This window comes from Erythrolamprus reginae, unplaced genomic scaffold (assembly GCF_031021105.1).
Source record: "Erythrolamprus reginae isolate rEryReg1 unplaced genomic scaffold, rEryReg1.hap1 H_5, whole genome shotgun sequence".
NCBI lineage: Eukaryota > Metazoa > Chordata > Lepidosauria > Squamata > Dipsadidae > Erythrolamprus > Erythrolamprus reginae.
Window position 1 is genome coordinate 662189 of NW_027248506.1, and position 16394 is coordinate 678582.

A 16394-nucleotide genomic window follows, 5' to 3' on the forward strand; every position below is an offset into this window, starting at 1 on the left:
TTTCGTAAACTACTCAAGACTCATTTATACCGCCAGGCATGGGGGAGTTGAGATAGCTCTTCCCCCAGGCCATTACAAGTTATGCATGGTATGTTTGTGTGTATGTTTGGTTTTATAATAGGGGTTTTTAGTTGTTTTTTATTATTGGATTGTACATGTTGTGTTTATTATTGTTGTTAGCCGCCCCGAGTCTACGGAGAGGGGCGGCATACAAATCCAATAAATTATTATTATTATTGTGGCTCACTGCACAACCCCTCTGCTCCAACTGCTAAATTCAAATATCCTAACAAGCGTTATTTCAAAATAACCTGTTTGTTTCCAGCAAGAAATGTCTTATGTAATTGACATATTATCTTTCTGATATGGTCTCAAGATGGATTGCGTTTAAAATAGGAAATATATAAAAAGCAGGACAAGAAACCTGAAACAGGGTAATAATAATGTATTGAGAGACCGACAACAGATCCTCGTTTCCCCCCCATTTCTTCTCCTTCTTTTGGATCCTTCTCGTGGTAAAGATATTCGAAGGAGACATCTCCACAGAGTCCTTGCTAGAGTCGAAGGGTGCGGTTTAAATTGCATAACAAGTAAATAAACCTTTCAGTGCGGCCTCAGAGAAACATACCTGGCACATGGTTGAAAAGTGTTCGGAAACTTCAGCTGCGAGAGCAGTCATGGGCTTTCCCAAATATGCCCATGTCACACCAACACTCCGCAGTCTGCATTGGTTGCCGATCAGTTTCCAGTCACAATTCAAAGTGTTGGTTATGACCTATAAAGCCCTTCATGGCACTGGACCAGGGTATCTACGAGACCGCCTTCTGCCGCACAAATCCCAGCGACCGGTTAGGTCCCACAGAGTTGGCCTTCTCCGGGTCCCGTTGATTAAACAATGTCGTCTGGCAAGACCCAGGGGAAGAGCCTTCTCTGTGGCGGCCCCGACCCTCTCCGTAGACTGGGGGCGGCTAACAACAATAATAAAAGACCATATGACAAATCTAATATTAAAATAACTAAAACCCCTTATTAAAAATCAAACATACACACAAACATACCATGCATAAATTGTAAAGGCCTGGGGGGAAAGGAATATCTCAATTCCCCCATGCCTGACGAGAGAGGTGGGTTTTAAGGAGCTTACGAAAGGCGAGAAGGGTGGGGGCAATTCTGATCTCAGGGGGGAGTTGGTTCCAGAGGGTCGGGGCCGCCACAGAGAAGGCTCTTCCCCTGGGTCCCACCAAGCGACATTGTTTAGTCGACGGGACCCGGAGAAGGCCAACTCTGTGGGACCTAACTGGTCGCTGGGATTCGTGCGGCAGAAGGCGGTCCCGGAGATATTCTGGTCCGATGCCATGAAGGGCTGTATAGGTCATAACCAACACTTTGAATTGTGACCGGAAACTGATGGGCAACCAATGCAGACTGCGGAGTGTTGGTGAAACATGGGCACATTATCAGTTTCCGATCACAATTCAAAGTGTTGGTTATGGCCTATAGAGCCCTTCATGGCACCGGACCAGAATATCTCCGGTACCGCCTTCTGCCGCACGAATCCCAGTGACCAGTTAGGTCCCACAGAGTTGGCCTTCTCCGGGTCCCGTCGACTAGACAATGTCGCTTGGTGGGACCCAGGGGAAGAGCCTTCTCTGTGGCGGCCCCGATCCTCTGGAACCAGCTGCGAGAGCAGTCATGGGCTTTCCCAAATATGCCCATGTTACACCAACACTCCGCAGTCTGCATTGGTTGCCGATCAGTTTCCGGTCACAAACTCACCTCTGCCGCCAGGCATGGGGGAACTGAGATACTCTTTCCCCCTAGGCCTCTACAATTTTATGCATGGTAGGTCTGTATGTATGTTTGGTTTTTATAATAAGGATTTTTAACTGTTTTAATATTGGATTGTTTATAGGCTGTTTTTATTACTGTTGTTAGCCGCCCAGAGTCTAAGGAGAGGGGCGGCATACAAATCCAATCAATCAATCAATCAATCAATAAAGAAGAAGAAGGTTTCAATCAGTTTTCATTCCATAAATAACCAGGTATGGTGAGGCTGAGCCCTTGGCAGGAAGACGAAGACATGTAAACCAGGAGAGGAAAAATCTGCAGATTTGTGAAAAATAGATGCAGCCCAAATCGCTTAAATTTGGCTCGATAATTGTCTGTGAGATCCATACCATCTCAACGAGGATAGAGAAAACGACAAGCAAACCTAAATCTAAGAGGAATTCGATATGAAAAATAATGCACTTGGGGAAAAGGAATCCTCAATCTGAGTATTGCATTGGCAGTTCTGTGTTAGCAAAAACTTCAGAAGAGAAGGATTTAGGGGCAGTGATTTCTGACAGTCTCCAAATGGGTGAGCAGTGTGGTCGGGCAGTAGGGAAAGCACGTAGGATGCTTGGCTGCATAGCTAGAGGTATAACAAGCAGGAAGAGGGAGATTGTGATCCCGCTATATAGAGTGCTGGTGAGACCCCATTTGGAATAATACTGTGTTCAGTTCTGGAGACCTCACTTACAAAAAGATATGGACAAAATTGAACGGGTGCAAAGACGGGCTACAAGAATGGTGGAAGGTCTTAAGCATAAAACGTATCAGGAAAGACTCAATGAACTCAATCTGTAGAGTCTGGAGGACAGAAGGAAAAGGGGGAACATGATCGAAACATTTAAATAGGTTAAAGGTTTAAATAAGGTTCAGGAGGGAAGTGTTTTTAATAGGAAGGTGAACCCAAGAAGGGGACACAATCTGAGGTGAGTTGGGGGAAAGATCAAAAGCAACGTGAGAAAATATTATTTCACTGAAAGAGTAGTAGATGCTTGGAACAAACTTCCAGCAGACGTGGTAGATAAATCCACAGTGACTGAATGTAAACATGCCTGGGATAAACATAGATCCATCGTAAGATAAAACACAGGAAACAGTATAAGGGCAGACTAGATGGACCAGGAGGTCTTTTTCTGCCGTCAGTCTTCTATGTTTCTATGAAGCAAATTTGCAGCCGTACTGTACTTAATACGATGCAGGGTTGTTTACTCATCCCTGTTTGGGTGGGGATACAGCAGGAACACTTTCAAGGCCCCGTGCTCCTCAAAAACCATGCAACATTTGCAGCACAGCAGATTTTACAAGGAAAAGGGGGGAAATATATACACAATGTTCCCGCTAATTGGCAAGCTGGAGGCATTGTGAGGTCCTTGGAATCCGTACAAGTCTCCACTGTATCCACCCAGCATGTTACATAACTGTCTGCTCTCAATCACTGTACTGTGTGCACTTGCATAAGTTGCAGCCCACATCCTTCATATGTTTACATTCATTGCTCTGTTGTTATATCACACAAATAAGTCTACACTGAGTTGGATTTGGGCGTCAGGAAGTTCACAAAACAATAAGGGGGGGGGGCAAAGGAAAATAAACAGCTGTCTGTTTATTTAAAATAAACCCTGTGGTTATGTGGGCTGCAAAGGTCTACCAAGACCACCAGGTGACAGGGAAAGCAATTGGCTTTTTGCTGCCATCTACTGGTCAGCTGTTTTTTTGCAAGCCAGAACAGCTGCTCTAAACACTGGCACCAAAAATTAATTAATTAACTAATTAACTAATTAACTAATTAATTAACTAACTAACTAACTTACTTACTTACTTACTTACTTACTTACTTACTGGATTTGTATGCCGCCCCTCTCCGGAGACTCGGGGCGGCTAACAGCAATAATAAGACAGCGCATAACAATAATCCAATACTAAAAACAATTACAACCCATTATAAATACCCAAGCCATTCTGTTTTAATTTTTGAAATGAGGTTACAAAGGCAAAGGCTGGGTGAACATCCACTTCTCATCACAAAAGCATAAAAAGGGCTGAATAATAATAATAATAACAATACAGTTGGAAGGGACCTTGGAGGTCTTCTAGTCCAACCCCCCTGCTTAGGCAGGAAACCCTACACTATCAACACTGGCTATCCTTCGTTATCTTTTTCTGCCAAACTTATTCTTCCTAGCAATCTAGATTTCTAGCAATCTTAGATTTTAATTATTAGATTTGTTACCATGTATTGTTTTTATCACTGTTGTGAGCCGCCCGGAGTCTACGTAGAGGGGTGGCATACAAATATAAATAATAATAATAATAATAATAATAATAATAATAATAATAATAATAATAATAATGATAATAATCATCATCATCATCTAACCCAAAGCCACAATTTTCTATTCTTAAACACTAAGAATGGAATGAAGTCGAATTATGAGGGTCGCCCAGAAAGAAATACACCATATTTTTTTCTTCAACAATTATTTACTGAACACAATGAAACTTCCACAAAAGAAAGAATGATGTTTCTTCTACACTTCCTATTTTTCCACATAATCTCCGTCCCGTTCTATGGAGGGCGTGTATGCCCTGCCGGTACCACTCCTTGTTCTAATGGCCTCCCCCTCTGTGCCCAGCGACTAACCGTACTTCTGTCGACTGCGGATTCTCCATCAACTGTACACAAACGTTTGTGAATGTTCCCAACAGTTTCTTTCTCCGTAGTGAGAAATTCAATGACGACACACTACTTGTAACATACACCACTTACAGACGCCATTTCAAAACTGCTGCAGCTACGCTATCTGTCTGAAGAAACGCAAAATTTACACACGCACTCCTGACAATTCAAATAATGTATGTCTAAAGTTTTGCATTAGTACGATTACTATAGGCTGAGGGAAAAAAATGTGGTGCATTGTTTTCTGGGCGACTCTCATCAACTACACGATTTTTACGAGTTAGCAATAACAACAACCACCAGCATCAAACTTTCCCACTGATGTGCAATCAATCTGACCATGAAATGTTATGTGTGGATATGATTGTGAAATATTGTTTTTTAAGATAACGGGATTTTAGTCATAGTTTTAATTATTAGATTTGTACATACAGTGGAACCCCGACATAAGAGCTGCTCTACTTAAGAGCAACTCGAGATAAGAGCTGGGAGGGGAGAGATATTTTTGTTCTACTTACAAGCCCAAATTCGAGATACAAGCGCCAAGGAGCTGTCTCCTGAAGCCGAACGCTAACTTCCGCGTTCGGCTTCAGGAGACAGCTGCGAAGCGGCGCGCGTGTTTTTAAAGGTTGCAGCCGGCCTGGGGGGCTCGGGGGGTGCTTGCAGCCAGCCTGGGGGGCTTGCCAGCACCCCCCGAGCCCCCCAGGCCGGCTGCAACTTTTTAAAACACGCGCGCGGCTTCGCAGCTGTCTCCTGAAGCTGAACGCGGAAGTTAGCTCTTTTTCTTTCTCTCTTTTACCTTCCCTTCCTCTATTTCTTCTTTTCTTTCTCCTTCCCACCTTCTTCCCTCCCTCCCTCCCTTCACTCATTCCTCTCTTACTCTCCCCTTTCATAAGTTTCCTTGCTTCCTTCCTCTGTTCCTGTCCCTTCCCTCTTTCCTTCCTTCCTTCCCACCCTCTGTCCATTCATTTATCCCATTCCTCTCTTGATCGCTTAAAGCCGGTCCCTGGTGCAAAAAGGGTTGGGGACCTCTGTCCTACAGGATTGGGTGGCAGAGAAGTTGAACATATGTAAATTTAAAAGTTTAAGAAAGTTTACAAGTTAAGTGAAAGAAACTTCATTATTCATTTATATGTACATGTACATTTCTTCATTAAAAACTTGTCTTTCTGCATAATTTAGACTAACTTTGTGAGTTTTTTGAGGGCTGGAACCAATTAAAATTATTTACATTAATTCCTATGGGGAAAAGTCGTTCGAGATAAGAGCTGCTCGACTTAAGAGCCCAGGTCAGGAACGAATTAAACTCGTATCTCGAGGTACCACTGTACATTGTTTTGTATTGTATGTTGTGAGCCGCCCCGGTTCTCCGGAGAGGGGTAGAATGCAAGTCTAATTAATAATAATAATAATAATAATAATAATAATAATAATAATCTAATAATCTAAAAATCGAGCTGCAACGACTCTGGCATAAGCCCGTGAAAGTGGTCCCAGTGGTCCTTGGCACGCTGGGCGCAGGGCCAAAGGATCTCAGCGGACATTTGAAAACCATCGGAATTGACAAAATCTCCATCTGTCAATTGCAAAAGGCCGCTTTACTGGGATCGGCAAACGTAATTTGCCGCTACATCACACAGTCCTAGGTGCTTGGGAAGCGCCCGACTGGTGATGAAATATGAACTCCAGCATAGTGATCTCGTTTGCTGTGTTGTATTGACATAATAATAATAATAATAATAATAATAATAATAATAATAATAATAATAACAACAATAATAATAATAAAAATAAACTACTATGAAGAAGCGATGGCTTATAGCAGGGCAAAATCAGTTTGCATGTTTTGGGTGGTTATCTGTTGCAGATCTATAGATTATCTTAAGCCATTGTCTAGGAAGGAAATGTTTTTGGGCAAAATCTTTGCAAGTAGCTAGCAATTGTCTCCTGCAGTCTTTTCTTACGAATCAAGCCTCCAAACAATATAAATTATATATATATATATATATATATATACCTTAGATAGAATGGTGATAAAGGTCTTTCATCCTCTTGGGAACTAAAAAGAAAACAAAATATCTTTGTTATTACCATGTTCATTTCTATTTCTTTTTTTGCAAGCTAATTGGGACAACACCAACCAGGTCAGAAGAAAGGAGGAGAGCCCAAAAATGACGGCGTGCTGATTTGTGATATTAAAGCCAACCTCTTGTTAAGAGAGAGGAGCAAATTAAATATTAAATTGTGTTCTTTTAAGGTGGCACCACAAATACCTGCAATGGAAGAACGGATGCTCAAATTAATGGAGCTGGCACTGATAAAAAAAGCAACTGTTTTGATTAAAAAAGAATATTTTTGTCTATCTTTGTTTCTACTTGGAAACAGCTCTTGAATTTTCAGCTTCAAACGGAAAGAAATGAAACTTTAACCCTGGCATTTTATGATTAGATTTGTTTATGATTGCTGTGTGTTATGGTTTATTCCAGTTCAGGGTCACTGTATATGGGCAACCTTCCTCCATCAACCTCTCTCTTAAAAACTGCAATTCCATTGCAAGGAAAATTACAAATACTACCCCACGAAGAAACCCACTGAGATTAAAATGCTATTATTTAGTTGCTGACTGCCTTCGGGTATGATTGGTCTTTTATCTCTGCTCCAGTAACTGAAATCACTTCTAAAGAGAGATTTTATTTATTTATTTTATTTCTTAATTCGATTTCTATTTTTTTTAAAAAATATTTTTATTGAATTACAGTATTTACATTAGAAACAAAACATAAAAAATAAATTGAAAAACACAGAATGTAACATACATAATAAAGGAAGAAAAAAAAAGAAAAAGAACACAAACAAAACAAAACAAAGCCAATCCAATCTATTGATTAATCATTTTGTACATATCCATCAAATACATCTTATAGTAAATTAATTTGACGGCTAATACGAACGGTGATATAAGAAAATTGGTTTTGGTTATTCACTTAATTTACAATTTTGTTGTGCTTTCAACCACTTACAATCCATCATAGGTATAGTAATACATTTCTTATACAATATATCAAATCATTCATAATTTATCTCAAAGAGTTTAATACTTATATAAATTCATTCCTTTATATATATATGTTCGACACAAAAATATGTAACCCTTCCCTGGTGCAGAGCTGAAGGGATTGGATACTGTAGCCTAGAGGATAATTCTCTGCCTTACAAGGCAAAGGTTGCAGGTTCAAGTCCCAGTGGGTATGGCTAGCTGATGAGGCCAAAATAAGGCCGAAATAGATCTATCTATCCTAGTCTCCCTTAATTTTCAAATTCAGCAAAAAAAAATGTGACATATATATATATATATATATATATATATATATATATATATATATATATATATGTTTTTTTATGTCGGATCACCCTGGTATATTTTAAGGAACGTCACAGCTCCTTTTTGCCTCTAGGCCCAACCCAGGACCACTACAAGGCAGTTAATATATTTTATAGCCGACAACTACATTCTGTATGTGTTAAATGTTTTTAGCTGGAATTTTAAAATTAAGGGAGACTAGGATGGTACCATTTCGGCCTTGTTCTGGCCTCATCAGCTAGCCACACCCTTTCCAGTAAAGGAAAGGGTGTGGCTAGCTGATGAGGCCAGAACAAGGCCGAAATGGTACCATCCTAGTCTCCCTTAATTTTAAAATTCCAGCTAAAAACATTTAACATATATATATATATATATACATACACATAATTTCTATTCATCTCTTCCAAGAAATTATTATTATTGTTGTTGTTGTTATTATTATTATTATTATTATTATTATTATTTATTAATTAATTAATTAAATTTGTATGCTGCCCCTCTCCGTAGACTCGGGGCGGCTCACAGCAGTAATAGAAAACAATGTAGAATACAAACCTAATATTTAAAAAACTAAAAACCCATAATTTAAAAAACATACACACAACACACCAAGATGGTGTGAGAGCTTTTGGAATAGTTAAATATTGACTTAACTATAAGGGTGAATATTCTATAGTCTTTTGAGGGCCCAAAGTTCAAAGACCAAGGTTTAAAAAGGGATCTGCTACTAGATTCACATACTGTATTTGTAGAGTTTCCAGAAAATTTAAAAAGACTTTACGGACTATGACATCCTGATTAAATATTTGGGAACTGACAATCGATTGTTTTTGGTTGCTGTGCTATATTTAATTCTTTCTACTTTGACCTTAGATTAAAATACCCCAGATCAGTTTTTTAACTGATTTCTAGGAACACAAGAGAAAACAAACAAACAAAAACACTACGGATAAGAGGACACGAACTGTCCAAATCTCTACATGCAGAATGGGCACATCAGCTATACTTTTTGTGCAATCATTTGATTGACACATGGTCCTGCTTCCTCTTATTTGCACTGATTCCCAAGGCAAAACATTTAAAACTTAACATGGGCTCCTAACAAGCTGAAGAGTAGCACAGGTCATTCATGCTGCTGCACATATAAGCCATTTCTAAACATCATAGGATGCTTGGCTGCATAGCTAGAGGTATAACAAGCAGGAAGAGGGAGATTGTGATCCCCTTATATAGAGCGCTGGTGAGACCCCATTTGGAATAATACTGTGTTCAGTTCTGGAGACCTCACCTACACAAAGATATTGACAAAATTGAACGGGTCCAAAGACGGGCTACAAGAATGGTGGAAGGTCTTAAGCACAAAACGTATCAGGAAAGACTTCATGGACTTCATCTGTATAGTCTGGAGGACAGAAGGAAAAGGGGGGACATGATCGAAACATTTAAATATGTTAAAGGGTTAAATAAGGTCCAGGAGGGAAGTGTTTTTAGTAGGAAAGTGAACACAAGAACAAGGGGACACAATCTGAAGTTAGTCGGGGGAAAGATCAAAAGCAACATGAGAAAATATTATTTTACTGAAAGAGTAGTAGATACTTGGAACAAACTTCCAGCAGATGTGGTTTGTAAATCCACAGTAACTGAATTTAAACATGCCTGGGATAAACATATATCCATTCTAAGATAAAATACAGAAAATAGTATAAGGGCAGACTAGATGGACCATGAGGTCTTTTTCTGCCATCAGACTTCTATGTTTCTATGTTCCTATCATCTGTTCCCCAAAACACAAACTATTTTCTCAGATCTTACGGGGTCAGGTGCTATGCTGTTTTTCCCTGTAGGCTTGACATGCACTGCCTGTTTGCACATCAGGTTAAAAGCGAGCGTGTTGATTTTAGCTTAATCTGAAGGCAAACTTTGCTTTGTTGATCTTACATTCCGCATTATCAATTGGATACCTTGGCAAACCTTTTTTTGTAAAACCTCCTTTTTGCAAACATATTATTATTATTATTATGCCTGGGCTTTTACAAACATAGAAGATTGACGGCAGAAAAAGACCTCATGTTCCATCTAGTCTGCCCTTATACTATTTCCTGTATTTTATCTTAGCTGTGGCGAGGGGGGAGTTTGCCCAGGTTCGCCTGGTACACCAGTTGCGGCCCTACTTGGACCGGGAGTCACTGCTCACGGTCACTCATGCCCTCATCACCTCGAGGTTCGACTACTATAACGCTCTCTACATGGGGCTACCTTTGAAAAGTGTTCGGAAACTTCAGATCGTGCAGAATGCAGCTGTGAGAGCAATCACGGGCTTCCCTAAATACGCCCATGTCACACCAACACTCTGCAGTCTGCATTGGTTGCCGATCAGTTTCCGGTCACAATTCAAAGTGTTGGTTATGACCTATAAAGCCCTTCATGGCACCGGACCCGGGTATCTGCGAGATTGCCTTCTGCCGCACGAATCCCAGCGACCGGTTAGGTCCCACAGAGTTGGCCTTCTCTGGGTCCTGTCGACTAAACAGTGTCGACTGGCGGGACCCAGGGGAAGAGCCTTCTCTGTGGCGGCCCGACCCTCTGGAACCAGCTCCCCCTGGAGATTAGGACTGCCTAACACACTGGACACTCATGGGCAATTTGTCCTGGTTATTTTTTATTTACATACAGGGAGTAACAATGAAAGAGCCTGCAAGGTAAGGTAAAAGAGGCCAAAAATACAGTAAATAAAAAAAATAAAAAATAATGACATTGTTAGCTGAGGTTGCCTCTCATTTTCCAAGGCGGTTCTGGGAATTGGTGAACAATTGGCAAGCAACAACAGTGGACGTCTGGACTTTAGACTCTTAATATCAGAAGTACATTCAAAAGTCTGCAGACAGACAGACCTCTGCCTACAAACCACACTAGGGGTACAAAAATGACATAACACTATGTTTACGACTTTCTCCCCAAACACTTACACTTTGCATATTTACTTGTATCTGTTAGTCCTGTTTTCAAGATAATATTGGAATTAGAAGGTCATGCAGTTTAACCATTAGTTACTAGGTAAGTAGACTCCAAGTTATCTAAAAGGTCATAAAAAGCATTCTAATTAAGATAAATGCTTTATTTATGGGAGACCTGAAATCGACTCTCTCTTTAAAAAAAAAAAAATCAGTAAAAGACCTTGGAATACTAATATCGAATGACCTAAGTGCCAAAGCCCACTGCAATAATATCGCCAAAAATGCTTCTAGAGTTGTTAATTTAATCCTACGCAACTTCTGCTCAGGCAATCTCACTCTACTCACAAGAGCCTACGAAACTTTTGCCAGACCCATCCTAGACTACTGCTCATCTGTCTGGAACCCATACCACATCTCAGACATCAACACCCTTGAAAATGTCCAAAGATATTTCACCAGAAGAGCCCTTCACTCCTCCACTCGAAACAGAATATCCTACGAAAATAGACTAACAGTCCTGGGTCTAGAAAGCTTAGAACTACGGCGCCTAAAACACGATTTGAGTATTGCCCACAAGATCATATGCTGCAACGTCCTACCGGTCAATGACTACTTCAGCTTCAACCGCAATAACGCAAGAGCACGCAACAGATTCAAACTTAATACGAACCGCTCCAAACTTGACTGTAAAAAATATGATTTCAACAATCGAGTTATCGAAGCGTGGAACTCATTACCGGACTCAATTGTGTCAACCCCTAACCCCCAACATTTCTCCCTTAGACTCTCCACGATTGACCTCTCCAGGTTCCTAAGAGGCCAGTAAGGGGCGTACATAAGTGCACTGGTGTGCCTTTCGTCCCCTGTCCAATTGTCTTTCCTTTCTTTCACCTATCCTATATATTCTCTTCCTTTCATATATCCTCTCCTCTAAGTTCACTTTCACCCTCTTTTATATTATCACATGTCTATTTTTCTTCCTATGTATTTGTGTATTGGACAAATGAATAAATAAATAAGTATTTGCTAATCCTGTTTCCAAGATAATATTGGAATTAGAAGGTCACGCAGTTTAACTATTAGTTACTGGATAAGTAGATTCCAAGTTATCTAAAAGGTCATAAAAAGCATTCTAATTAAGATAAATGCTTTATTTATGAGAGACCTGAAATCAACTCTCTTTTTTAAAAAAAAAATCACAAGATGATGCTCCTAATGTGTTTACATGGTGAGTGTTGCACAGCTTCTGTTGCTTTCCTGGAGAGATGGATCCTCTTAATCAACTTCTACTGTTTCCTTTCTTAAAGAATTACCGTACAACCCAGAGGAGAACTGTAGTAGAAAACCTGGAAAAAGCAAGGAAAGTCTACGGAGAGGGGCGGCATACAAATCTAATAAATAATAATAATAATATTGGAGAAATCTTCATAGTTGGCTACAGGAAATAACAGTAACTAATATTGAATTCACGCTGGAATTATTCCTGCTAGGAATTATAAAGAAAAATTACAGAAAAATTACAGACGGCAGAAAAAGACCTCATGGTCCATCTAGCCTGCCCTTATACTATTTCCTGTATTTTATCTTAGGATGGATCTATGTTTGTCCCAGGCATGTTTACATTCAGTTACTGTGGATTGACCAACCACGTCTGCTGGTAGTTTGTTCCAAGCATCTACTACTCTTTCAGTGAAATAATATTTTCTCATGTTGCTTCTGATCTTTCCCCCAACTAACTTCAGATTGTGTCCCCTTGTTCTTGTGTTCACTTTCCTATTAAAAACACTTCCCTCCTGAACCTTATTTAACCCTTTAACATATTTAAATGTTTCGATCATGTCCCCCCTTTTCCTTCTGTCCTCCAGACTCTACAGATTGAGTTAGGGGGGATATATGTTTATCCCAGGCATGTTTAAATTCAGTGACTGTGGATTTGCCAACCACGTCTGCTGGAAGTTTGTTCCAAGGATCTACTACTCTTTCAGTCAAATAATATTTTCTCACGTTGCTTTTGATCTTTCCCCCAACTAACTTCAGATTGTGTCCCCTTGTTCTTGTTTTCATTTTCCTATTAAAAACACTTCCCTCCTGAACCTTATTTAACCCTTTAACATATTTAAATGTTTCGATCATGTCCCCCCTTTTCCTTCTGTCCTCCAGACTAGACAGATTGAGTTCATGAAGTCTTTCCTGATACGTTTTATGCTTAAGACCTTCCACCATTCTTGTAGCCCGTCTTTGGACCCGTTCAATTTTGTCAACATCTTTTTGTAGGTGAGGTCTCCAGAACTGAACACAGTATTCCAAATGTGGTCTCACCAGCGTTCTATATAAGGGGATCACAATCTCCCTCTTCCTGCTTGTTATACCTCTAGCTATGCAGCCAAGCATCCTACTTGCCTTTCCTACTACCCGACCGCACTGCTCACCCATTTGGAGACGGTCAGAAATCACTACCCCTAAATCCTTCTCTTCTGAAGTTTTTGCTAACACAGAACTGCCAGCAAAAACTTTAGAAGAGAAGGATTTAGGGGTAGTGATTTCTGAGTCTCAAAATGGGTGAGCAGAAACATAAAGTATCTGCTGTTACATATTGTGACAGCAACAAGAATTATGTATGTACAAAAATGGAACCATCCAAGAACACCGGAAGACAGAGAAATAATTAAGAAAGTATATGACTGCAGAAATGGATGGGTTAACTATGGCAATAAATGACAAAAAAGGTCTTAAGCATCAAACTTCATGAACTCAACCTGTGTACTGTAGTCTGGAGGACAGAAGGGAAAGGGGGGACATGATCGAAACATTTAAATATGTGAAAGGGTTAAATAAGGTCCAGGAGGGAAGTGTTTTTAAGAGGAAAGTGAACACAAGAACAAGGGGACACAATCTGAGGATAGTTGGGGGAAAGATCAGAAGCAACATGAGAAAATATTATTTTACTGAAAGAGTAGTAGATCCTTGGAACAAACTTCCAGCAGACGTGGTAGATAAATCCACAGTAACTGAATTGAAACATGCCTGGGATAAACATAGATCCATCCTAAGATAAAATACAGGAAATAGTATAAGGGCAGACTAGATTCAGACTATTATGATATCTGGACATTGACAAATGGATAAGAAAAAGGAAAACTGATTTATAATGAAAATGTGTATGATATTAGAATATATGCATATAATCTTATAGTATACGGAAAAGAAGGAAAAAGTTGGATGTTAACTTACTTGAAAAATATTTGGATTTGGATTCGTGTTGATGTTTGTTTATATGTTGTGTTTGTACTTTTTTATGTATAAAATTCAATAAAAATTACTTTTAAAAAGAAAACTTGGGAAAAGACACATGTGTTTATTATTTGCAGTTTGTCCAACCTCCCTGGATGGGTAAGACAAAGAAAGGGGGTGGGGGGTTTAAAGGAAGGAATGACTGATGTTGTCTTTCAGCCAAGCTGCGCCCTTCCTTTGAATTCAACAGTAGCATGTTCATACATAACAAACCCTATGTTGCATAAGAGGGCGGGAGTTAGGTGGTTACCAAGCAAGCCACAAATAGCTACCATAGAACTATTCCTAAAAACTTGGTTGAATGCCAACAACCTATGGCTATAACTATTTCAGCCAAAAAGCCAAGCTTTTTTTCCCAAACAAAACAAAACAATCTCACTCCTCCCGATAGTATGTATTCAAACTTGCGTGCTATTTTCAACCAGACTTCAGTCTTTTTATTTTTACTGTTTCTTTGTTTTACTTCTTTTTCTCTTTGTTAAAATTAATCTGTTGGTGTTTGCATCTTCTTTTAAAAAGGTTTCAGGGACTGTTAAACCCAGAATATAACCCCAAGTAAATCAAACTTTTGTGAAATCAATGAAGTTCAAAGTATTTCTTATTGGGCTTATCTGCAAGAAACAGATATAAATAATCAATCTGCAATCCTGGTTAAAAACAAGTGACTGTAATGATACCAGAAGACCAATTTCCTGCACTCTCTCTGTGTATATACCACTTTTCCAAGAGAAGGGCCATTAAAGAAATTGAGGGGAGATTACAAATCAGTGTAATTGGTCACCAGTAAAAAAAAAATTCAACTCCGTGACCAATATAGTGTAAAATGGGCCTGAAGCTATTTAGATTATCTTGTGTTCTAACTTAATTATTTGCAGATGGCCGTAAAAAATACAACTCGGTCACGTACGCTGTTTCATCATGTTTGTGGGTTTGCTAACACATGCTAGAAGAATGCTATTGGACGCTCTGGGCGACTCCGCTCCAAATGACTCCTATGTAGGGGTGAAAGGTTCCGGGTTCGATCGTGCCTATTGGCTGTTGGAGAGACGGTTCTAAGCTTTCTAGACCCAGGATTTTAAGTCTAGTCTCGTAGGGAATTCTGTTTCGGGTCGAGGAGTGAAGGGCTCTTCTGGTGAAGTATCTTTGGACATTTTCGAGAGTGTTAACGTCAGAAAAGCCCTTTACGGCATCGGACCAGAATATCTCCGGGACCGCCTTCTGCCGCATGAATCCCAGCGACCAATTAGGTCCCACAGAGTTGACCTTCTCCAGGTCCCGTCGACTAAACAATGCCGTTTGGCGGGACCCAGGGTAAGAGCCTTCTCTGTGGCAACCCCGATCCTCTGGAACCAACTCCCCCCAGATATCAGAGTTGCCCCCACCCTCCTTGCCTTTCGTAAGCTCCTTAAACCCCACCTCATGGGGGAACTGAGACTTTCCCTTCCCCCTTGCCTTATAAAATTTATGCATGGTATGTCTGTATGTATGATTGGTTTCTTAAATTGGGGTTTTAAAAATTAACTTAAATATTAGATTTGTTTATATTGTCTTATTATTGTTGTTAGCCGCCCCGAGTCCACGGAAAGGGGCGGCATACAAATCTAATTAATAATAATAATAATAATAATAATAATAATAATAATGAAGCTGAGAGCTGTGCCGGTGGTAGTGTAACCTACTGGTAGGTCTAACCTTGCTGGAGTGGTCAAAGCAGAGGAGCCAGACTAAACGTACCTAACCCATTTAAACTAATGGAGAGACAAAACAAAAAGAAGTCCATACTGGCTCGGTCGTCGCCCAGGATAAAGAGGACCGCGGTGGCTGCTGTAGAACCTGGACAGCCATCGACAAATGGGCTACAGGAACAAAACAAACAAAGATCTAAAAATTGAGCTGCAACGACTCTGGCATAAGCCCGTGAAAGTGGCCCCAGTGGTCCTTGGCACACTGGACGCAGGGCCAAAGGATCTCAGCGGACATTTGAAAACCATCGGAATTGACACAATCTCCATCGGTCAATTGCAAAAGGCCGCTTTACTGGGATCGGCAAACATAATTTGCCGCTACATCACGCAGTCCTAGGTGCTTGGGAAGCGCCCGACTGGTGATGAAATACGAAATCCAGCATAGTGATCTCGTTTGCTGTGTTGTACTGACATAATAGTAAAGAAATGTGGTATGGGTTCCAAACAGATGAGCTGTATTCGAGGATGGGTCTGGCGAAAGTGTAATCCATCTCGCCAGCCTGTTATTGTGGGGTAAACAGAAGGACAAGGAAGGA

General features: G+C 40.2%; 1 protein-coding gene across 3 annotated transcripts in view; it reads right to left on the bottom strand.

The window, feature by feature from the left end:
* Window positions 1-16394, bottom strand: part of LOC139155738 (protein FAM13A-like) — a 118144-nt gene that overhangs the window by 54696 nt on the left and 47054 nt on the right. For all 3 annotated transcript variants that reach the window (XM_070731009.1, XM_070731010.1, XM_070731008.1), the window contains one exon: window positions 6525-6566. In XM_070731009.1, the coding sequence (XP_070587110.1) occupies window positions 6525-6566 (42 nt within the window). The remainder of the gene's footprint in view (window positions 1-6524; window positions 6567-16394) is intronic.